This window comes from Cricetulus griseus, chromosome 3, assembly GCF_003668045.3.
Source record: "Cricetulus griseus strain 17A/GY chromosome 3, alternate assembly CriGri-PICRH-1.0, whole genome shotgun sequence".
Lineage (NCBI taxonomy): Eukaryota > Metazoa > Chordata > Mammalia > Rodentia > Cricetidae > Cricetulus > Cricetulus griseus.
Genome location: NC_048596.1, coordinates 19,339,670 through 19,362,388, shown reverse-complemented (window position 1 = coordinate 19,362,388; position 22,719 = coordinate 19,339,670). Strand labels below are relative to the sequence as shown.

At 50.4% G+C, this 22,719-nt stretch overlaps 1 protein-coding gene across 1 annotated transcript; it reads right to left on the bottom strand.

Annotated features, from left to right (window-relative positions):
* Positions 1-3,266: 3,266 nt before the first annotated feature.
* Sfrp5 (secreted frizzled related protein 5) lies at positions 3,267-8,031 on the bottom strand. Its single transcript, XM_027407478.2, has 3 exons — positions 7,512-8,031; positions 5,647-5,724; positions 3,267-4,214 (listed from the first exon to the last, which is right to left on the bottom strand). Exons 1-3 carry the CDS (start codon positions 8,029-8,031, stop codon positions 3,868-3,870), a joined length of 945 nt encoding a protein of 314 aa, XP_027263279.1. The 3' UTR covers positions 3,267-3,867.
* Positions 8,032-22,719: the final 14,688 nt, after the last annotated feature.

Below are 22,719 nucleotides of genomic sequence, written 5' to 3'. Positions count from 1 at the left end.
GGGAATTGAACTCAGGACCTCTGGAAGAGCAAGTCAGTGCTCTTAACCTCTGAGCCATCTCTCCAGCCCAGTCCTCAGACTTTTAAACTGTAGGTTGTGACTCTGTGTGGTGCCTTATGACTAGATGTGGGGGTTGTGAAAAGTTTGGTGACAGTAAAAGGTTTTTGAACATTGAACAACCAAGAATTAACTTGAAATCAAACTTGTAAATCAAGATGAGGTGGGCAGTGTCTCTGGAGCACTGTCCTCCTGTGCACTGCATCTGCTCATGCCACACAGCCAGAGAACGCTGCTTGAAATATCAGCTCAGCTGTGAGATCATTTCATGTTGTGAACGGTAACTTTCAGTTCCTGCTCTTACAGGAACATAATGGTTTACAGAAAACAAGGACTTACTATTTGATCCCCCAGGATGTATGATACTTGATACATACTAAGTATCAAATTAGTATGTCTTTGGATTGTATTAGATTGGAATATTTGATTTTAAAGATTAACATTTGTGGCTGGTGAGATGGTTCACTAGGTAGAAGCCCTAGCCACCTAAGCTGGACTCTCCTGGATTTGATCCCTGGAACCGATGTTAAAAAGTCAGATGTACTTTTGTAATCTCAGCACTCCTACAGTGAGGGAGAAGGAGACAGGAGAATCGCTCTGGAGCACATAGCAGCCTGGCATAAACTAGAGACCTGCCTTCCAAGGTTGGAAAGAACCAATTTTCTAGCCTCCACACTGTACTCTAAGCATGGGTGACAATGAAAAGAAAATTGCTGACATCAGTTTCATAAAAAATAACTTAGTGAAATTTGGATCAGGGATCAGAATAGACTTTCAAACAATTTATGAAATGTCTCTAAACATAACTTCTGCCATTTTGTACTCTCTCTCTCTCTCTCTCTCTCTCTCTCTCTCTCTCTCTCTCTGTGTGTGTGTGTGTGTGTGTGTGTGTGTGTGTGTGTGTGCGGGAGCGTGTGTACAGAACAGCATTCTTAGCGTTTGTACCCTTGACAACACTCTGCCACCCTGGGGAGGAGGAGGCAGTGTGCTCATTGTCACCTGGCCACTAATCCATAGGACAGGAGGCCAGAACTGGACTGCCTCTTCTCCTGCCCTGAGTGTGTGGTCCTGGGCTCCAAGTTACTCCTGCTTTATATGAGAACTTTGATTGTGTATTCAGGTGAAAACTTGACTTCCTCTGCACGCTTGCCTGTGGTCATGTGACTTAGCCTGGAGCCGGAATGGAAGTCTACCAGGTGGGCCTGCTAGCCTGCTGCTTTACTGCTCAGGAGGAGTAGAGGCTTCTGACTTAGCTTTATGCTTTTCTGTCTGGAAGGGGATGGGAATTGGGAAGAGGACTGTGTTGTAATGGTAGGAATTGCAGACGTCCGGAGCCTGGGACATCCCCAACACACACCTGCCTGCCTCTAGACCTTTTGTGTGGAGAGTTCCCATGTGCCAGGGGGATTCGATTTTATTCATGGGATCAGAGGCTTGCCTTCGCTGGTTCCTTGACTCCAGGTGTGGGCTCCTGCCAACTGGGAGGGAAATCATTGCAGTCAGTAGGACTGGGTAAAGAAAACTGGCCTAGGCCTTGTAGGGCCTCCCTGGTCTTGGGGAGAATTCCTCTCTATTCCAGAAGAGATTCTAGGCAGGCATGGACAGAACAGGTGGGGCACAGGGCCAGGTCCCTTTTTGGGGAGGGCCTTCCTGGGCCCCATGGCATGGGCTAAGGGAGCCCTCTCCTACCACCACTCCCTGCCACCAGCACCTGACAGAGATGAGCATTGTACTGCAGCCCGAGGCCTGTGTGCTTGGTGGAAAAATAATCCCTGCCTGGTGGACCAGAGAAGTGCCTATAAATATTTGGTTAAAGCAGGAGGCCAGGAGACAAGGGGCAGATTCAGGGAGCTGGGCACGCTGGGCAGGGTTTGGGCAGAGTGGGTGGCAACAGCCTCCTCTGGCTGAGGAGGAACAATTAGGCTTCTGCTGCCTGGGCAGAGGCCACCTGACTGCCCAGAGATGACTTATGGACAAGTGGTCAGGCCACCTGTTAGTGATGCTCCTGTGGAGGGCAGTTCCACTGGCCCACCTTAGTCATGCCAGTTAGTGGCCTTTCTGGCTGTGTTCCCACTTCTGTTTTTTCTCGGGTGACTTCTTTCCAAGGGAGTACATTTTCAGAGCTGGAAGCCAGGGTTTTCCTTACCTGGGTGGCTCCTGTGTTTAGAGGATCCGCAGGCCTTGACTACTTCTGCTGGTCAGGAAAGGCTCTCAGGGTGCTCTGCGGACATCTGTCGGATCTTTAAGCTTCTGCTGAGGGTCCTTAACTGGTCCCCACAGGGCGCTCTTTCCACATGCTGATCATTTGCATGGCAGGGGCCTCTCCCCTCCAAGCCTTTTCCCATTCCTGAAAGTTGCTGTGTGGACCCTAGCCTTCTCCCTCCCTTCGTAAGTTTCTTTATCCTAGCAACGGCTCTCAAACCCTGCATGCCACTAGGTGGCAAAAACCTGGGTTTTTGGTGCTTGGTAGAGGTCCTGTTTGCATTGCATGTGAGAGGGGTCCAGTATTTGTTAAGCGCTCAGTAGATGGGCTAAGGTTTATGTGTTAAAATGCAGATTCTTGGGTTTGTTCCCCGGTAATATTCTAAAAATAACAAGGCAGTTTCCATTGCAGCAAGTTTGGGTGGGGCCAAAGTGTCCAGATTCCCAGGCAAGCACTCTCTGAGTGGCAGGCATTCCCAGCCCTCTGGAGTCTGTTTCTAACTAACTCCTGGATGACACAGCTGCATGCTTGGATTAGTATCAGTCTAAAGCAGCTGTTACCTGTATGCCAGGACTAGTGCCCAGGAGTATCTGGGATCCCCAGGGGAGAAGTGACATTTTTCCCTGTGGTCTGGCCTTGTCTTAGACCCTTCTGACCTGGAACTGCCCAAGCAGGGGCAGTGCATGGCTGGGGTCAGGTTGGGGAACTTGGCACTTCTATCCCTCCTCAGGGACAAAAGGTGGTCATCTCTGTCTCTCACTTAGTGGTTGGGAGGTGAGGGTCCCCCTCACCTTATGTTCTTGGGGAACATTGCCTTTCTTAGGCTTTCTAAGGAGGCTAGTGGACCAAGCCTTGGCTTAGGATATTGGCCCTCACTCTACGCCATCTGAAACTCCCTATCTCCTAGCGTCTTCAGAGCTACTAGATAAAGAAATTACCTGGTCCGAAGCAACAATTGTTTTCTTTTGTTTAATTAAAAACTTAGAAAAACATTAAGAACCAAACCTGTTGTGTAAAACCAGTGGCCTCACAGCAGTAGCAATAATTTATTGTGGTTGGGACACAAGGGTGTGGGGGCTGAGGCAAGAGCCAGAAGGCAAGCCTGTGTGACAATGTCTGCAGAAGCTGCTGAGCCGGCACTCCTGTCCAGCAGGGCTCCAGAGGAGAGGTGGGTGTTGCTGGAGGACATGGGAGCCTTGACTCTTGTTCTTTGGAGGCCTGCGATGATACAGAAAGGGCAGTGTGGGAGGAAAGCTGTCCTTGAAGCACTGAGGTCCCTCTTAATGATGAGACCCACTATTCTTTCTGGAAACTCCCGCCCCAGGCTGCGGGAGGCCCTGTACCCTTCCTTCACATTTTTCTCCTTTGCTTGCTTTCTCAGGCACTGCCCCCCCCATCCCCAGGAGCCTCTGATAGACCCCAGGATCCCAGAACCCCTCAGTCAAGGAGGGTAGCCCTGTGTCTATCCGTTGGAGCCTGTGCAAGTAGTAGCTGCATGAAGCCACCTTTACCAGGGGCTGGGTCAGCCTGGGAGTGGGGGTGAGGCCAGGTGGGCAGGGACAGAGGGCAAGGCACAGCTGGCTGGCTGGGGCATGGAGAAGGGCCCCTCAGTGGGGTTCAGCTGCCCCGTAGAAAAAAGGGTAGTAGAGGGAACAGGGGTATGAGAACATGAATTTGACTGCAAACTTCATTTCCTTATTCTTCTTGTCCCATCGGTAAACGGCCATGAGCAGCAGCTGTCCCTCCACTTTTCGACCCATGACCAGGAAGCTGCCTGTTAGGTTGTCCAGCTGTGGGCAGGGGCAGCCCGCACCATTCTTCATGTGCAGGACCAGCTTCTTGGTGTCCTTGCGCTTTAAGGGGCCTGCCTTGAGCAGCTTCTTCTTCTTCTGGGCTCCAATCAACTTCCGGTCCCCATTGTCTATCTTGATCTCCTTAATTCGCATCTTGACCACTGTGGAAAGGATGGGCAAGGGGTGGTCTGAAAGGTGTCACATTTGTTCAGGACAGCAGGGGGCCTAAGCTGATACCAGGACACTCTTGGGAAGCCTGCTGAGGTGTGGGGCTTGGCTGACCAGACTCCGGAGCAATGTTTATGAAGCTCTTATAGGCTGGACTTCCATGGACATTGTCGGCAGGCTTCCAGCTTCAAGCACAATAGGTGAAATGGGTGAAATGAGAAGGGTGTGTCCTGCCTGAGTTCTGGAGCCCAAATCCCATTAAGATCACCCAGCTTCATAGCCACAGTGCTCCATCACACCAGTGCAGGATGGTAGGCTCTTCAGCAATGCGGTGGGGGTGCTGCACACCGGAGATGTGTTTGTGATGCAGGGACACTGGTTTCTGCTATCCCTTGGGGGTGATTCTGATGGGATTTCTAGGGGTGTGTGTGTGTGTGATGAGTGGGTAGAGTGGTGGGGGGTTGGTAATACTCAGTAGCCGTTCTGGGAGGAGGGATCCTACTCTGTAGCATTTGCTGGTATCCATCCTGGCTGGCCATACCACTGGGCATGGAGTTGGGAAAGACGTCCACATAACTGCTCTGGTGTGAACCTACCATATAATATGTGTGTGTGTGTGTGTGTGTGTGTGTGTGTGTGTGTGTGAGAGAGAGAGAGAAGAGAGAGAGAGAGAGAGAGAGAGAGAGAGAGGTCATATAATGTGGGCAAGAAATGTATGTGGTATGTCTGTGTGGAAGTTTGTTGTGGTATGTGTAGGAGTGTAAGTGAATGTTCACTGGCCTGTGGCTTGAGTCATAGTCGAGGTCACTCACAAGTGACCACAGAGACCCAATACATCTAGGGACAGGAATCCTGGGCTGAGGGCCCTCTGGCCAGCTTCACCCTTCTACAGCTAGGCTCCATCTCTCAAGAAGATAGAGAATAGAATAACTTTGCTACTCAGGGAATTGGCTGAAAACCTCTTCTCCTTTGCCCCTCCCCTGTCCCACCCTCTGCAATGATAATAGCATTTTCTTTCCAGAGGCTACCTACATAAAGATGTGGCTGGAATAAGGATTTCATCATTGCTCTTTCCCCTGTTTTTATAGATGAAGAGGCTAGGACACAAAACAGAACCAACTTTGTAAAGATCACATGCAGAACTCTAGCCCACAGTGAGCTTGGTCCTAACTGGCTTGGTTCAGCTTTCCCAGGACAGGAAGGGTCCAAGATGAAGCTGTGGGAAAGCTAGTCACAGCTGGCCCTGGCCAGTGGATCACTGGGTACTCAGCAGAGATTCCAGGGGACAGGGGACTCTACTTCTATCCTGGAGTCCTGTGTCCTGTGAGGGCCCCATTCATCTCTGGATGAGCTTGCACCAGCCATGGAGGCCTCTCCACGGATGATGCCTTAGGCAGGTGGGGCTGGTTCTAAGCCCATACTCACCAAAGTCGCTAGAGCACATCTGCTCCATGAGGCCGTCAGCACTGTCCTCCATCTCACACTGGGCACAGATCTTGGTCACTGAAGAGAGAGAAAAAGCAGAGTGGGTGGAATCCCAAATAGCCAGGATAGTACAGGCTCCTCCAATAACCTCCTCCTCAGAAAAATTGCTCTGTGATTCCTAACCAGGAAATGGGACGATAAAAATGACTCAGTCAGTGGCTATCAATCCAAAAGATCATATAGTGTAGGGACAATATGGTGAGGGGGGGCATTGTTTCCCCAAGGCAGCTGCCTCCATAGTCCATACTGTGTCCCATCGACATCCGCTTGTGAAGCAGGCACTGCCTTTTCTACTTACAGCAAAGAAGCACAGGTGTATTGTGGGTAATGAAGGTAGCAAAGCTTAGGGCTCACATCGTGCTTCTACTCTACAGCTAGGGCAGATGCCTTTGCAGGGGTCAGACAAGCAGGTAGCCATCAGAGCAAAGGCAGTATTTGTAGGAACCGGCTTCCTAAGGAACCGGCTTCCTACAAGTATTAACTTAGAATCTCTCAAAGGAAGCCCAAATGACTCACCTTTGTTTGAAACATCTGAATGTCATCTGTTGCTCACATATACAACCTGCCCATTGTCCACCCCCACTACCCCTCACCCCCACCCCGCCTCCAATCTGACCTTTGTTTGGATTCTCTATGTGCCTGCCTCCAGGTGAGCAGGCCTCTCTGGGAGAGGGAGTCATGGGGTACCATGGCAGGGCCCAGCAGGGTTCTGAGCCTAAGAGTCCTGATTTCTCAGGCTGTTTATGTTTGGGCTCCAAAGAAACTATAGAAGGAACCTGTAGGGACTTCTGGGGACCGTGGATATCTTGCTTAGCTGGCTCTATTTCTGCTTGCCTTCAGAATAGGGAATTCCCCCTCCCAGAACTCCACCGAGAGGGAGAAGGTGAGAGCATCCTAGGACTAAGCAGTTAACATTAGCCTAGGGAGAGGGAGTGTGGTGGCTCAAGGATGCTTTCTGAAGAGCCGGGAGAGGAGAAAAAAGGAAACGGAGTTTTGCCTGTTTCAGCCATGAAGGCTCATGGGAACTCTTGCTCTCCCATGCCAACTGCCCAGGCAAATATTGACTGATGGGTGTCGTCCTGGGTAATGTGTTAGGGGTTTGGAAGGGGGCCTGCATTCTGGGAGAAGGAGGAGGAGGAGGTGTGACCTCCAACCTTGGGACAGTTTTGAGATCAAGCAGAAATCAGGCGTGATGGCAATAATCGTACCGAGGTGCCAATGGGAAGCAGGACTTGAGAGGTCAAGAAGCCAGGATTTTACTGCTGGGGAAAAGAGGCTCAGAAAAGTTAAGTACCCCAAAGATATCCAGACTAGAAATTGGAGAAGTTAGGGTTCCAGGCATGGAAACGAAGGGACCTCAGTTCTTCCCCAACCACCCACGCGCCTCTTCCCCAAGTTCCCGCGTCATCGGGAAGGAGTGGTGCTTGTCTGGGTGCCTGCAGTTCAGTTCAGAGACACTGTCTAGAGACCCCAAACATTGCCCAGACAAGGAAGGCAATAAGGCATTTATGGTGACGCCCCCAGGCAACCCAGGAATTCAGCAGCTTGCGAAAGCAGGCGTGCCATGAACTGAGTCGGCAGAGAACCAGCGGCAGAACACAGCCTCAATTTCATAAAGGTGGGAAGGAGAACGGAGACAATTCCTGGGAGCTGGACCTATGTGGCGTGTGCGTGAGCGCTCTGTGTGTGTAGGGACTTGGCACCTATCCGGGCGTGCAGATAAGGGTTTGGGGAGAGACATCTGTCCGATTCCAGGTTGCTGGCCCGCGGGACCATCGTGGCGCGCGGGGCCCTGGTGGCGCTACCTGGAGGCGCGGTGGCAGGCAGGTGCCCGAACTGCACCGCGATGCAGAGGTCGTTGTCCAGGGGGAACTTGTGGCAGTGCAGCATCTCAGGCCAGGGGAAGCCGTAGGCCTCCATGAGCGGCGCGCAGCCAGCGCGCACGGCCTCGCACAGCGAGCGGCATGGGTAGATGGGCCGGTCTAGGCAGACGGGCGCGAAGAGCGAGCAGAGGAAGACCTGGGTGTCCGAGTGGCAGCGCTTGGCCAGCAGCGGCAGCCAGCTGCTCGCCTGCTGCTTTACCTCGGCTAGGCTCTCGTGCTCCAGCAGGTTGGGCAGTCGCATGCGCTTGTAGCCCACCGTGTGGCAGAGCGGCAGATCGGCGGGGATGTCGAGGCATTGCGGTGGCTTGGAATAGGAGCGGCCGTGCAGCGGCTCAGCCTGCCAGCCATAGTAGTCGTACTCCTGGCCACGCGCCGGAGTCCCATGCAGCGCCCCGAGCAGCAGCGCCAGCGCGGCCGTCCGCGCGCCCCCGACTCCTCGCATGGCTGGATGTTGCCGCCCGCCCCGACGGCTCGGTGCTCCGCGCCTGGCTGCTCCGTGTGTGCCCTGGCCGGGATGCTCCCTGCAGTCGTCCCGACTGCTCGGGTCGTCCAAGTAGGTGGCAGTCTCTGCTCCGCTCCGCTGTCGGAGTGATCCAGGCGCCTCCCACATCGGGGCTCCAGCCCAGGCCTCGCTGTGCCCTGGCCAATCTGCAGCCGCTGGTCCCCCCACCCCCACCCCCGCCCGGGGTTGGCGGACCTGGGAGGAACCCTGGAGTCCCTCCCGCCCCGTTCCGGTCGGTTCCCCGCCCCACCTTGCGACCCTGGCCGGTCAACTATTCCCCAGCCGCAGCCCAGGCCTCTCCTTGTACCTCTTCCTGGAGCTCGGCATTTTCCTCACCCTTGGCCTCTTCTCCATCCTTCTTATCTCTCTCCGCCGCGGTCTCTCCTGTTCCTTTTCTCACTCACTTCACCTGCTTATCTCTCGGCCTCGGCCTTTGCCTGGTTTCCCTTCCCCAACACCTTCATTACTCTTCTCTGATACTGGAGCCTCTTGACCATCCATGCCCTTCTGGCCAGGAGGCAGAGTTTCGCCCTGAGGTCTTCAAGTATCCACTGAGCTTCTGCCCAAAGCCAGGTACATAGCAGCCTGCTGGGGATAGAAGATGGTTAAGACCCAGACCTGGAGGTCAAGGGGGTGGGGTGAAGGGAATTTGACTTCTATTTAATGAACTCCTGCTAATGTGCCATGGATATTGTGCAGAATCTTATCAATGCCTCTTTCTAATGAAAGTTCCCATCCAGGGGACACTAACTGTGCTTGGAGACTGCTCTAGGCACATTTCATAAACAGCCTCATTTAATTCTCACAGCAATGCTATAAGGAGGGTAGGTACCATTATTACCAGCACTTTACAGACAAAGACACCGAAGCTGAGGTTAGGCAAGGATTAGAACGGCCATTGGATCTGGGTAGTTTGGTTTTACAGTGAGAACACAGAAACTAAAAGGTCTGGATTCTGAGGGTTCACTGTAGTGGAGATAATTGTCCCGGGGCCACACAGCTCATGTACTAAAGAAGGCAGGAATTGAATTCAGGCACTAGGCTCCAAAGAACAGAGCTTCACTATTTTGGGTTAAGATAGAGTCCAACCTGCGGCAGGAAACACTATGGGTAGGGGATAAGTGTCGTTGTCATCCAAGCAGACAGATATCAGAAAGGTAACATCTAGAGCCCTAAGCTTGCTGTCCTTTTTCGGTCTGGGTTCCGTCTTCCTTGACTTTCCTGTGAGACAAACGGGAGCAATGACTTATGGGAGGAGACTGTGAATCTATTTGACCTCTGGCTTCCCCTCTGGGGAAGAGCATCCTAAGGGAGCTTGGTTTCCGGAGTGGGGTGGGGTGGGAGGCTGGCTCTACAGTAAGGAGTGCTTCTCCCCAGGACTCCTTACCTTCTCTCTTTGCTCCCCAATATTTCTAGGGCTCCTGGCTTCCAATCAATAGGCCTGTGCAGTGGTAATGGAGAAAGGTGGCGGCCATGACTTGACTTCGTGTCCACCCAACACAGATAGAATACCTGCTTTATGCCAGATACAGGCAGGGTGCAAAAGGCTTGGTCTTGAATGTAGTTGATGTAGCTGTGAGAACAAGACACCAGGCAGAGCAGAGGAGGCAAGAAAGGACTAGGCAGACAGCCCAGGGTGGCACAGGATGCCTCTGACGTCCTGGTTGACATGGTTGAGTCCAGGTAGAGCCAGCTGGGAGTGTCCTTTCCCTTCCTTTATGCGCAACACCAAGAGGCCCCATAGGTGACCATTTAGAGGGTCGCCACAGAGCCAAGCTGTGTAGGGTAATGTGAAAGGCGCTGACTGCATCAGAAAGTTAGGTTTGAAATCTGGCCCTCCTCCCCAACTACCTAAGTAGCCTCGGAACTGAGAGTGATTCGACCTTCCGTCTCCTTCGTTATAAGGCGGGACTTTACTGAAGCTATTGTGATGGCCAAGGAGATGATGGATGGTCTCATGTAGTGCCCACATGTACAGAGCACCTGGAAATGTCCCATGTTCATGGAAACAGGGTTGTAGTGAACGTCCCCTGAGACCCCTCGGACAAGACTCTGGTTTGAACTCTGAGAATGGAACTGCTCTCTGTGACCCATAATGTGCCTCATCTCTGGGCCTGGCCATCTTGTGACCGTCTTGTATGCTGTAGGGTCGGTGTGACTGTGGACACTGACAGGGGCCTTGGGCCTCCCAGGTGGTGTGTAAGGTGTTGGCTCCTGGGCCTCTTGGTTTGGCTGGGCTGTTCTTGGCATTGCTATGGCTGACCTGGACAGAGCTGGGAATTGTTCTTGTGGCTGGTTATGTAAGGCCAGCACATGGCCAAAAAGTAAGCGTGTCTGGGTCTGGCAGCTCAGGTTCCAGTGGAACCTCCTTTACCTGCCAGCTCTGATGTGGGGAGGCCTGAGGCTCCCTGACATGCATGCATGATGACAGCAAGGGGAAGCCCTTTACAAGGGATGGAGCCAGAGTGCGCCGGGCTGCTCAAGGCTGTCTCTTTCTGTGGCCAGCCCTTCTCCTGGCTCTGTGGCTGGGCAACTGAGGCTGCTTTCTGATGTGGTGCTGCTCCTTGATGAGGTGAATCCAGGGTCTAGGCAGCTGCATCGAACACCTGGCACGCATGGCAACCGTCCTTCCTGAAATGTATACAGCCTGTCCAGGTTCATGCTACCTCAGCTGATAGAGGGGACTACTTGTTTAAAAAGAAAAAATGTGTGTAGATGTCTGTTACATCTAAGATGCTTCTAATTGTTTTTGTATGTTTTTTTTTGTTTTCTTTTTGAGACAGGACTGCTCTGTGTAGCTTTGGAGCCTGTCCTGGAACTTGCTTTGTAGAACTCACAAGGATCCACCTGTCTCTGTCTCCCAAGTGCTGGGATTAAAGGTGTGCACCATCACCATCCGGCTGCTTCTAACTATCTTTTTTTTTTATAAACTCCTACAGTTTTCTGTATTTTTACTGTTTATTTCAATGGATCTCAAAATCACAAGCCTTTTCAGAGGATGTACAAAGTCAAAATTGTACATAATTTAAGTCAATTTAAAGTACAAGATAAATCTATGGGCTTTGAGGCAATGGAATAAAGATGTTTATTAACCGCCTTCAGATTCCATATTATTATTATAATGAACATATAGCCCATATGTCATTTTTGGGGTGCTATCAATGAGGATATCCATAATTTAATGGCAAAGCCATTAAAACACTGCTTCCTTTTCCAACTACATTTCTGTGTGAGGCCAAATTTTCATCATATAGCTCAGTCAAAACACATGTGACAACAAATTGGCTGCAGACACAGTTAGAAGAGAGTCCAGCTGGCCTCTATTAGCCTGTCCATTAAGGGGATTTACAAACTATAAAACAATGCCACTCTTCCCAGGGCATTTTGTTTTTTTCCGTCTCATTTGAAAAAGCATAATTATCTTCATGGAAGTTTGTTTATGTTAACATATAATGACTTATTTATTTTTTTAAAGATTTATTTATTTATTTATTATGTATAGTGTTCTGCCTGCATGTATGCCTGCCACCACAAGAGGGAACAAGATCTCATTACAGATGGTTGTGAGCCACCATATGGTTGCTGGGAATTGAACTCAGGACATCTGGGAGAGCAGCCAGTGCTCTTAACCTCTGAGCCATCTCTCCATTCCATACAATGATTTATTGGCAGAATGAATTAATTTAATATTTTTCTTACCTTAAATTTCAAATCCTGGCCAGGTGGCAGAAGCCTTTGATCCCAGTACTCAGGAGGCAGAGGCAGACAGGCAGATCTCAGTGAGTTGGAGGCCAACCTGCTTTACAAAGCGAGTTCCAGGATAGTCAGGACTATTACACAGAGAAACACTGTCTTGAAAAACAAAAACAACAAAAAAAATTCAGATACCGTAAATCACTTTTTGGGATTCTAAAATGATTAATTGACTGATTGCAGGGCCAGTCTGGCCTTGAACTGTCCTCACAGCTAAAGAGGGTCTTGAAATTCTTGTCCTCTTGTCACCAATTCCTAAGTGATGGGTTTACACGCACATTCCGAGATCCCAAGTTTGGGATTCAGAATGTATTTCTTAGAGGGGTTCTGAGACAAAAATGTTTAAGATCTGCTAGTTACCTCATCAGTCTCTGAGAGATGTCTAAAAATCTGCTTGAGTTCTCTCTCTCTCTCTGAGACAGGATTTCTCCATGTATCCCTGGAACTCACTCTGTAGACCAAGCTGGCCTTAAACTCAGAGATTTGCCTGCCTCTGCCTCCTGAGTGCTGGGATTAAAGATGTGTCCAGTGCCCAGCTTCTTTCTGTTTTTTTTTTTTTTTTTTTTTTTTTTTTTTTTTTTTTTTTTTTTGTAGTTGACTCCATTTTGCTTTACAGACACTGAAGCTATGTTGCTGGGAGCACAGAGCTTCATAATCACTGTCCTTCCTATTGGAATTGTTCTTCTACCTGTTTGGGATATTCTTGGTTCCTTGTTTGTTTGAGACAGTGTCCCATGTGTGACCCTGGCTGGCCTGTAACTCACTTTGTAGACCAGACTGAGCTCAAACTCACAGAGATCCACCTGTTTCTGCTTACTGAGTGCTGGGATTGAAGGTGTGACCTACCTGCAGGGGCTTCTTCTTCCTTTTAATGCCCGAGGAGCAATAGTTCTATGAATCAACATTCAGCTAGAACTGGAACATGTTTTGTGTGTGCCAGTGTCTCACCAAGGGACAGACAAAACTGCTCTGCTCATACCCTGCTACAAGTCCAGAAGAAAGGCCGTTTTGGGCAGTGGGAGTGATCCACATTCTCAAGTGTATAAGCCAGGCTTTCCCATATGCCCTGGGTCCCAATCTGCTCTTTCTACAATGTGAGGGTGAGCATTTTATTCCTCATCATCCACAGGGAGAGCCCGAAGATCAAATGGGATGATGAAAAAAAGAGCTTGAGAATTATTTCATTTTAGACAGGGGCTAACTGTGCCACCCTGTCTGGTCTGGACCTCTCTCTGTGAACTCATGGAGATTTGCCCATCTCTGCCAGCCGAGTGCTGGAACGAAAAGCATGAGCGGGACTTAGAATTTTGATGGAGGTGAACCTGACATTGCTCTTTGCTTTAGGTGGGGCTGAGGCTAGAAGCAGTGTCTGCCTCTGTCGTCTCTTCCTGCTCCCGACTGTGGGAGGTCCTTTAGCTCAGGCTTGCCCTCCCAGGAGAGGCAAGACAGACTCTTGTTAGTATTTCAGAGTCTGCTGGAGTCACTGGCCTTTACAGCTTTGCATTCCCGGTTGGAAAGCTGTCTTTGTACTGTCGCTATTTCGTGTGACTAATAGAACCGTTAGTGCTGTCATGACGCGTTGTACTCCACCCCCATTATCTATAAGAGGGAAACAAAACTGAGCTTTTGACTCCGGTTTATCGAGAGTCCCCTTACACCCCAGCTTTTCAGTTCTGTGCACCGCAAAGCCAGTGCCCATCCAGAGCATCCTTGCTATTCAGGCCCTTCTGCAGAGGGGCCCATGTCTTGGTGAGCAGTTTGGGCAGACCTGCTTGGTATCACTGGGAATGCTTGTAGCAGTGAGGAATGAAAAAGAGGAACGTGAGATGGGCTCACTGGTCATGGAGTTGTGGTCCTGGAGGTGTACCCAAGTCCTTCCTGCTATAAGCCTGGATTTTGAAGCCTCTTTAGGATCTTCTGGAGCCCATGCAGGAACTAAAGCAGAGGCCAGGCTTGTCTTGGGTCTGGGTCTCGATACGGTTCCAGACTTATCCATCTCAAGGGAAAGCAAAGCAGCTGAGGGTCAGCATGCTGGCTTGTGGTAGGCAGGGCTGTGGGTGAAGAGAAGGACAAACACACTCTTCTCTGCTCTCTGGGCTCCCAGCACATCGGGGAGTCCCTAGGACGTGGCTAGTAGGCCAGCCTGGCCAGAGCTCGACAGAGAGGTAGTCAGATGCATTGATGAAGGGCTCGAGCTCCGAGGCTGCAGTGAGTTCTAACTCAGCAGTGCCACTTGACTTGGGTGAGTCACTTTACCCTACCATCTCATTATCTGTAAAATGGGGATATTAATTCTTTATAGTGCTGTCGAGAAGGTTAGTTTTAACTTTTTTTTTTTTTTTTTAAACAGATAACGTCTCATGTAGGTTTCAAACTCTTGATGCTCCTGTCTCTACCTCCAAAGTGCTGGGTAACAGTTATAGGCATGTCCTGGGTCACTCAGCTTCTAGAGTTAACTTTAAAAATTGCTTACAACGGTGCACATAGTAAGAGCCATCTACACAACTGTTAGTAATATTATTGAACACTGGCATGCCAGTGGTATTGAGAGATTATCCCCAAATTCTGTCGTTTGTTGTTCTTAAATTTCTCTTCTATCTATCCAGGCCTCCCTGCCTGCCCTACCCTGTTGGTCTCTTGAGCTCACCACGCATCTTAGGCTGGCTCAGCCTTCTGAGTGCTGGGATTCCAGGCATGTGCCCTGTGCCCAGCCATGCTCTCCTCTCTCCCCGCCATGTTCTGCAGTCTCTCAGTCTCATCATGTTCCTCTTGCTGGAGGGAAAACAATGGGCTCACCACTCAGTTCAAGCCCCTCTGGAGCTTCCCCTGGTCTTGGAACAAAGGTTCTGGCTGACTAGCTCTCCCTGAGGCTCTCTAGAATCTTGAAACCCACTTTGCTGTGGGCATTCCCTCAATGGCCCGGTCATCATGTGATTGTATTTTTTTGCTCACTCTCTGGCTTCCCTCTGCACTAAGAGCTCCACTAAGGCAAAATCATTCATTTCTTTTGCTTCTGGGTCTTGGTCAGTCACACAGTAGGCCTTCACTAAATGTGGCATGGCTAATGACTGAATAACCAGAAGAAGTCAGGAAGTGCTGAACAAGGAATCTCTGGGACCAGAAGGCTCCAGGCTGGCCAGGGTCTAGAATAATTCTGGGTCTTGTTGGTTTTCCTGGGAGGCACAAGGAAGACCAGGAGAGCCACAGGGTGACTGAGGGAGCAGGTGGAGATCCAGTGGAGTGGAGTTAGTTGAGGGGTGTCAGCTGCCTGCCTCTGAGGGGTGGAGAGTGCTGCAAAGCCCCTCTGCTCAGCCTGGCTTCTCTTCATGCTTCCTCTCTTTAAGAATTTTGTTTGAGCCAGGTTGTGGTGGCGCACACCTTTAATCTGAGGAGGCAGAGACAGGCAGATCTCTGAGTTTAAGGCCATTCTGGTCTACAGAGAAAGTTCCAGGACAGCCAGGGCTACACAAAGAAGGAAACCCTGTCTGGAAAAACCAAAAAAAAAAAAAGATTTTTGTTTATATTTATTTTGAATATGGACATGTGTGTATGTATGCATGTGTGTATGTATGCATGTGTGTATGTATATATGTGTATCTATGTATATGTATGTGTGTGTATGCATATGTGTGCATGTGTGTATATGCGTATGCATGTGTGTGTATGCCTATGTGTGCATGTGTGTATATGTGTATGCATGTGTGTATGTGATTATGTATGTGTGTATGTGCACCCTCTTCTTGCCTGGCCTGAGGATGTTAGAGAGGACCTGGAGTTACAGGCAGTTGTGAGCCCCCGGATGTGGGTTCTGGGCATCAAACTTGGGTCCTCTACAAGAGAAGTATGTGCTCTTTACCACTGAGCCATCCTCGCAGCCCACTCTTCCCTCTTCTGAGTGCAGTTTAGAGAAGACCAGGAACCTGGCATTATGCTCTGTACTTTCCCTATGTGTTGTCTCATTTAATTATCTCAGTAGCACTGCGAGAGAGGCAGTATCCCGATTTTATACGAGGAAGCAAGCTCAGAGACGGTAAGTAACATTTTCAGAGTCACACAGCTGAGAAAGAGTACCAGGACTCAAACCCAGGGCTTCTTTTGTGGTCTTCGGATTCCTGGCTGAATGTGAGAAGTTGCTGAGGGATGTGTTGTCTTGTTGGATCCTGAGTCAAGCTGCCTTTCGGAGGGGGACCTGAGGGGAGCAGGTCTCCCTTCAAGGAGACCCAAGTCACTATAGCTGTGGTGGGTTGGTTCTCTGATCTTATCGGTGCACAGTCTAGAAGGCAGGAGGCTATTGATGAACAAATACATGAACTTTCGATCGCTGTGTAGGATGACTTCCTGGTTGGGAGGGAAGGTGCTCAGAGGCATCTCTGTGGGAAGGGGAGAAAGTGTCAAAGACCCCTCTCTTCCCAGGCTTTGTTTCTGTTGCTTTCAGGCTGTGGGAATTTGGACAAGATCCAGTTCCCTGTGCTTTAGTTTCCCTATCAGCAAAATGGATGGGGAGAATGTCTCTGTCGGTTTGTAGATGGCTGCTCTGGTGTTAGGTGTGGAGGCCTCTGTGCAGTCACAAAAGTGCAGTGCACAGTCCCCTTTTCCTAGCCCCAGACATGGTGATGTAGGTTGCTGGGGACCCTACATCTATAAACTGTTGCAGCCAAGAGTAATTCTTGATTCTTCCCTGACCACCAGCGGCTACTGAAAGCTATCAACCATTCTCCACGACTCCCCAAATCAACACAGACACAGAACGGCTCATTTGCCTGTAAATAAAACAGCGATTTCTGTGATTGGAGCTAAACATGCTCTCAGGGCTACAGCTTCTTCCCAGGCTCACAGAAATCAGCTGGCATCCCTCGAGGCAGGGAGGGGGAAGCGACTGGCTTTTCAGGGGACAGCAGGTCAGAGGCCCTGGGGGGCACTTTGTGCTCTGGGTGCAGAAGAGGAAGTCAGCACCCCTGGGAGGGACCTAGGGGCAGGACGGTGGAGGGCAAACCAAGGGCATTAGTGTTTGGGGTTGGAGCCAGCTGTTGGGGGAACCCTGGGTAGACAATGGCCTCATTAAGGAGAGGGTGCAGGCAAGCAGGAGCTGGGCATGGCCACAGCAAGGGGGAGAATGTGGGGAACTGAGCCCCCTCTTGCTGGCCCAGCCAATGGAGCAATTGTCCTCTGGTAGGAGGAACTGGGGTCTGAGCCTGGGAATGGCTGGACAGCTGCCCTTGGGCCTTTGCTGGCCTAGAACGACTCCTCTGCTGGTTGCTGAGAGTTCAGGCCCCAGAGGGGGTTGCTGGGCCTGACAGTTCAGGGTGTGGGTGTCCACACACAAAGCTCTCTCAAAAGGGATTCCCAATCCCTAATTGCCCACATCTGGGGAACCTGGTACTGTTGAGGGTTGTCTCTGGCCTGGCCTGGCTGGCTTCTGTGGCTTTCCTGTGCAACTCTACCCCAATGCTCTGTGCTGGTGGATTGCAAGAGCTCCACTTGCAAAGTGATGGTTGAGTTGGCTGTGCTTCGCGGCTGGGTGGGCAGCTTGCTCCCACCTGGGTGAGGGGAGAGGGATGTGTTCATCGGGATGGCTGAACTTAGTGGGTGCCATCCTGCGCAGCCTGTGGTGACTAGAGGTTTCCTGTCCCAAATGCTGACAGAGCTCCTGCTGAGATGTACCCAGAGCCAGTGCTTCTCATCAAGTAACGGAGGTGACATAGCAGAGCTCAGTAGAGAGGAGAGGGGCAAGGTAATTCGGGCTGGCACCAAGCCCCAACGTCCCTCCCAGATGTGGACCTTGCCCTGGAGGATACCCAGGGCTCTTCTGCAGCTGGAATGGCATACTTGATGGTTCTGGATGATCTGATTGGTTAGACCCTTGTTCTGATGGGTCAGTGTTGATTCTGATGGACAGATCTGCTGGAATTGGCCAGTGTCGGCTTCGTAGTAGCTCCTAGTTCTCACTCTTGGCTTTGGCTTTTGTTTCATTCTAAGAGAGGTAGTGGACAGATCAGGTGTTCCTGGTTTTCTGGCCCTCCAGCATGGCTGATTTGGGCACACATCATAGAACAAAGAGAGTCTCAACCTACACAGCAAAGCAGCTGCTGTGGAGAGAAGCTGATCGGAACATACATTTTGATATCTGGGCCCCCTGCAGAGATCCCAGCTCAATGCATGTCACTAGGTGATTGGATGCATTGGACCTTGGACCAGGGTGAGAAACACTGGTCTTGGAGGTGGTTTGTATGCATGTGTGGTACTAGAGGCCAAACCCAGGGCCCTGTATAGGCAAATGCTCCACTACTGAGCTGTACAGTCCATGGCTATCTTGGAAAGGGTGTGGCGGAACCTCGGCTCCATGCTTCCTCATCTGCTGGGCACAGCTTTTCTTCAGTCTCCTGCTTCTGGGCCTCCTTCGGGATAAAATGAGAGCTCTTCTTTGTGGCAGTCCACACAACCTGGCCTCTCTCCTCTGCCCTGGGCCCCTGTCTCTTGTCTTTGGTGGTTTTGTTGATTTCACAACCCTCTTACTTGCCTAGCCCCCAGCTCAGTGCTCTGATGGATGGCAGTGTCAGGGGACAGTGTGTGTCCTGCATTAAGTGTTCCATCATCTAAGTGACAAGGCACACAGTGGGGAGGTGTTATCACCTCCCTCCTGTGCATAAGAGGGAAGACAGAGGTGAAACGGTCGCACAGTAGGGAGGTTCCAGATGGAACCCTCTACCACACATCTCGGGCTCCTCATTCTCACCCCTCACTGAGCCTGGGCAGCACTGTAAGAACAGTATCTATCACTAATGAGGACATGACGGGGGTTCTGCTTCAGGAGAGAGTCCCATGAGATAGCTATCGGGGTCCTGGTGAGGATGACTCATTGTAACGAAGGGTTTGGGAGTCACAGATGTTGTCTTGTTCCATCCTTATGCATCAGGGAGGCCTATGTGAACACTCCCTATTTTGCATTTGAGGACACCAAGGCTAGAGGTTGGCTTCCTCCAGTTCACCCAGGCAGTATGTGATGGTGAGGCCCGAACAAAGCTCCGATTCTTCTTGCTCTGACATTCTGTCCTTTTCCCTCTGCCCCGTGAATCCAGTGGGCCAAAGTCAGGAAAGCTAAGAGGGATGGACTGAGCCCTCTGCAGCCCACCGAGGAGGGCTTGTGAAATCAGATGGGGGTCTGCTGGAGACAAAGAGGTCGGTGCTTTGCTGACTTGGCTCAGTGATGAGGCAGTTAGGGTCAGGAATAGGTGCATTCTTTCCCCTTAACTCACCATCCAGCCTCTGGCTTCCTGGAATTTTTGTTTAGATTCCAAATTACTTGGCAATGAATTCTTTTCCCCACAGTTCCTGCATACAGGAACTGAGCACCCGTGCACTTCCAGACCACACACTTCCATACCCTTTCCTAAAGAGCTGGTTGATAGCAAACGAGGAGGCCAGTTGGGCAGGAGAGACAGTGGTCACCAAGAGATTGGTAGCAACTTTCTGAGGAAGGCAGAAAGGACGTGGGCTTCTGAGCCCTAAGACCCAGGGTGAGTCCAGCCACTCCCTGTGCCACTTTGGGGCTCTGCATCTCCTCTGCGAGTCTCAGTCTTTAGCCCTTCAAGGCAAATGCAAGTCCATCCTGGTGAGAGGCTTGGCTGAGGTCACATCTGAGGAGATGGTGGGTCACTATAATTGATTAATTGGAGGTCAAGTTTGGCAGAGATTGTGAGTGGAAACTGAAGTGGTGAAAATATTTCCTCCTGTCACTCCAAGTCAGTGGCCACCAGCCATGCGTGTCTGGGGCTAACTGAGGAACTGAGTTTTAATGTAATTGTGCTCTAGGGAGATTAGAATCATATAACACAAAATAACCATCTTTAAAAATGTTTTTTAACCTTAGTTTCATTATGTGTTGGATCCTCTGGGGCTGGAATTACGGTTGTGAGCTACCATGTGAGTGCTGGGGATTGAATCCAGGTACTCTGGAAGAGTGACCAGTGCTTTTCACCCCTGAGCCATCTCTCTAGCTCCCTACCCATCTTCAAATGAGCAACCCAGTGGTGTTTAGGACACTCTCGGGATTTTACAGCCACAAGCCATCACTTCGATTTACTTGCAAACCATTTGTCATCTCCAAAAGAAAGCATTCTCACTAATGCAAGAGCTTTCCATCCTCTCCCCACCCAGATCCGGCAACTGATACGACACTTCCTGTATCTATGGCTTTGCCTGTTCTTAGTGCTTTATACCACGTCCCTCAATGTGACTTGCCTAGCTGGTTTCTTTCTTTTAACTTGATGCTATGAAGTTCATCTGTGGTATAGCATGTGTTAGTCCTCCATTCTTTTTAAATGATGGCTAGATAGTACTGTACTGCTCAACAGAAGTGCTGACAGTTTTAAGACAAGTGAGGGAGCAGGGCCTCCCTGTGCTGCCTGTTTTCTGAGAGGACTCTGTGGGACAGTAGAAGTCCAAAGCTTTGCTTGATGACAAGTTACTCTGTTGTGTGGATGTCTTACTGAGGCCCAGCACTAGGCTGTGTAACTATTTAATACTGGCAGAACCATTTAAAATACACTTAATTTTGTTTACTTATGGGCAGTATATGATTTATTATTATATATGTATTTCTTTTTGAGACAGAGTTTTTCTATGTAGCCCAGGCTGGTCCCAAACTCATAGTCCTTCTACTTCCTAGGAGCTATGACTATAGGCGTGTACCGACACACTCAGCACCCACCACAGAGATTTGCAGGTAGAGCTTCCTTCTCATCCCTGATTTACAGAGTAGGAGGGAGACTGAGTCACAGAGTGCTGAAGTGGCTCATTAGCTTACTTAGCCAGTACAGGGCCAGCCTATGAACCTGAGTCTCTCTTGCCGAGATCAGTGATCTTCCTCAGAGTTTCACCCCCCCCCAAGGGAAACCAATTAGTTAGGGACACAGTCCCCTCCCCACTAGCTTGAGGCAGGGTTTCCCAGCTCTATGTCCTGTCAACCTTTTTGTACTCTGATGGGGCCTGGGCTTCTTGGAGAGATAGGAGGGGTGGCTTATGGGCTAAGGGGTAGTCTCTATCTCTTTCCCATTGTTTATCAGTGAGTAACCTGGCTGTGCCCTCGGAGGTCCCCCCGCTATTAATTGATCTTAGGAGGAGGCTCTGTTAATTGCTGACTCAGAATAAACAGGGCTAGGAGAAATGGGGCTGATAGCAGAGTGAGTCCCTTGGCAGTGCTGCCCTTTGCCCTCTGGGAAAGGGTGGTGGGAAGGGGCGAGAGACAGCAAATGGGAAGTGTGCTCCTGGGAATGGCTTTGGAGTGGGGGATGGGAACTGGCTTCTTGGGGTCCCAAAGAGTCACACTGTGTGTCCTTCTGGGAATAAAGTCTGGCTGGGCTCCCTGCGTGCCATGCATGCCCCGTCAAAGGGTTTGGGGTGACGGCCAGCAAGACTTTGATATTCGTCTTTTTAGCGCCCCCTTATCCAGCTACTCTTCCTCCCTGTATCTTTTCTTTCGGCTCTTCTCCCCTTTGAGCCATTCGTCCACTTTTCTCTCTTCTCATTACGGCAGTTTATTCTTTTTGTATTCAGTTTACTCATCTGAAGCCCATGTTTTCCTCCACTGTCTTCGTTAATCATCATTGTCTTCATCCGTCTTCATCTTTCCTCCCCTGCAGAGTGACCACATGTTTCTAGGGAAAAGAAAGATGAGAGTCCTTCAACCAACCCAGCCATGGGGCTCTGAGCCTGGGTGGCACACAGTCATGACTGCGCTAACAGTCTGACCTCACTTGCCCAAGGTTAGGTAGTCTTGCTGTTCCTGGGGAAAGGCTGAAACTTTATTTCTTTAGAGCAGAGACCAAATAACTTACTGTCCGAACAGGATACTTTAGTTCTAGCAACCGCCCACCTGGGCCACGAGTAACCTCAGAATGTCCTGGGCAAAGCAGATCGTTCAGCCATATTTCCTTGTCCCTAGACTTGGTGAGTCTGTGACTCTGTCTCCAAAGCCAAGATTTGGGGTGGACCCAGTGAGTAGAAAACACTTCAACATCAGGCCCTTGGTAAGAGTTGGGTGTCTGATCTCCCTTTGCTATCCCAGAGTTCACACTTCCACATGATGGGAGTTGTCACGTGTGCAGGGATTTGCTACAGCCTCAGCTAGACAGACCCTCAAATCTGATCCTCAGGTTATTCGGTGAAGTAACACAGAAAGCAAGTCAACTTGACAAAGACTACTTCCAGGTCCCGGACTCTGTCTGCAGGCGAGGCAAGAGGCTGCAGGGAGCAAGCGGGTTCCTGGTCTAGCCATAGGTGGGTTTCTCCAAGATGGAACAGCAGCCGCAAGCATGATTGGTAACGATGATGGAGCCCTCGTTAAGTGCCATACACAGTCCTGGGTGCACAGCCAGTACAGGTGGGCGTGCAAGACCTGGGGGACAGAGCTGTTTGGGACCCTAATCTCCTGCTTTTGCACCACCCCCACCCCATGGAGCTCTCAGGTGGGTTTCGTTGATTGCACTCACCTGCCTGCCACCACCCCTACTCCTGAACTGCTCTCCTGGGAGATAAGATAATCACAGCCCATTAATCAAGGTGGCCTGGCACACTACAGGTGCAGATAAGCCCCCTCCCAGACTGGCTCCCAGGGCTGGGTCAGTGGAGGTTGCTGGGGAGTTTGGCCTCGAATTCCAATATCAAGTGTGAAGAGATGGGGGGTGGAGTCTATCGTAGACATTGGGATGGTGATATGTTGGGAAAGGCAGGGTAATTGAGAGTCTAGAGATCTGGCTGTCCCCCTCTGTGTCTTTAGATACACAACACCTCTCTGGGCCTCTGTTTCCACCTGTGCAAAAAAAAAAAAAAAAAAAAAAAATGCAGGAGGGGTAGGGACAGCACGAAATGTCCTCAGAG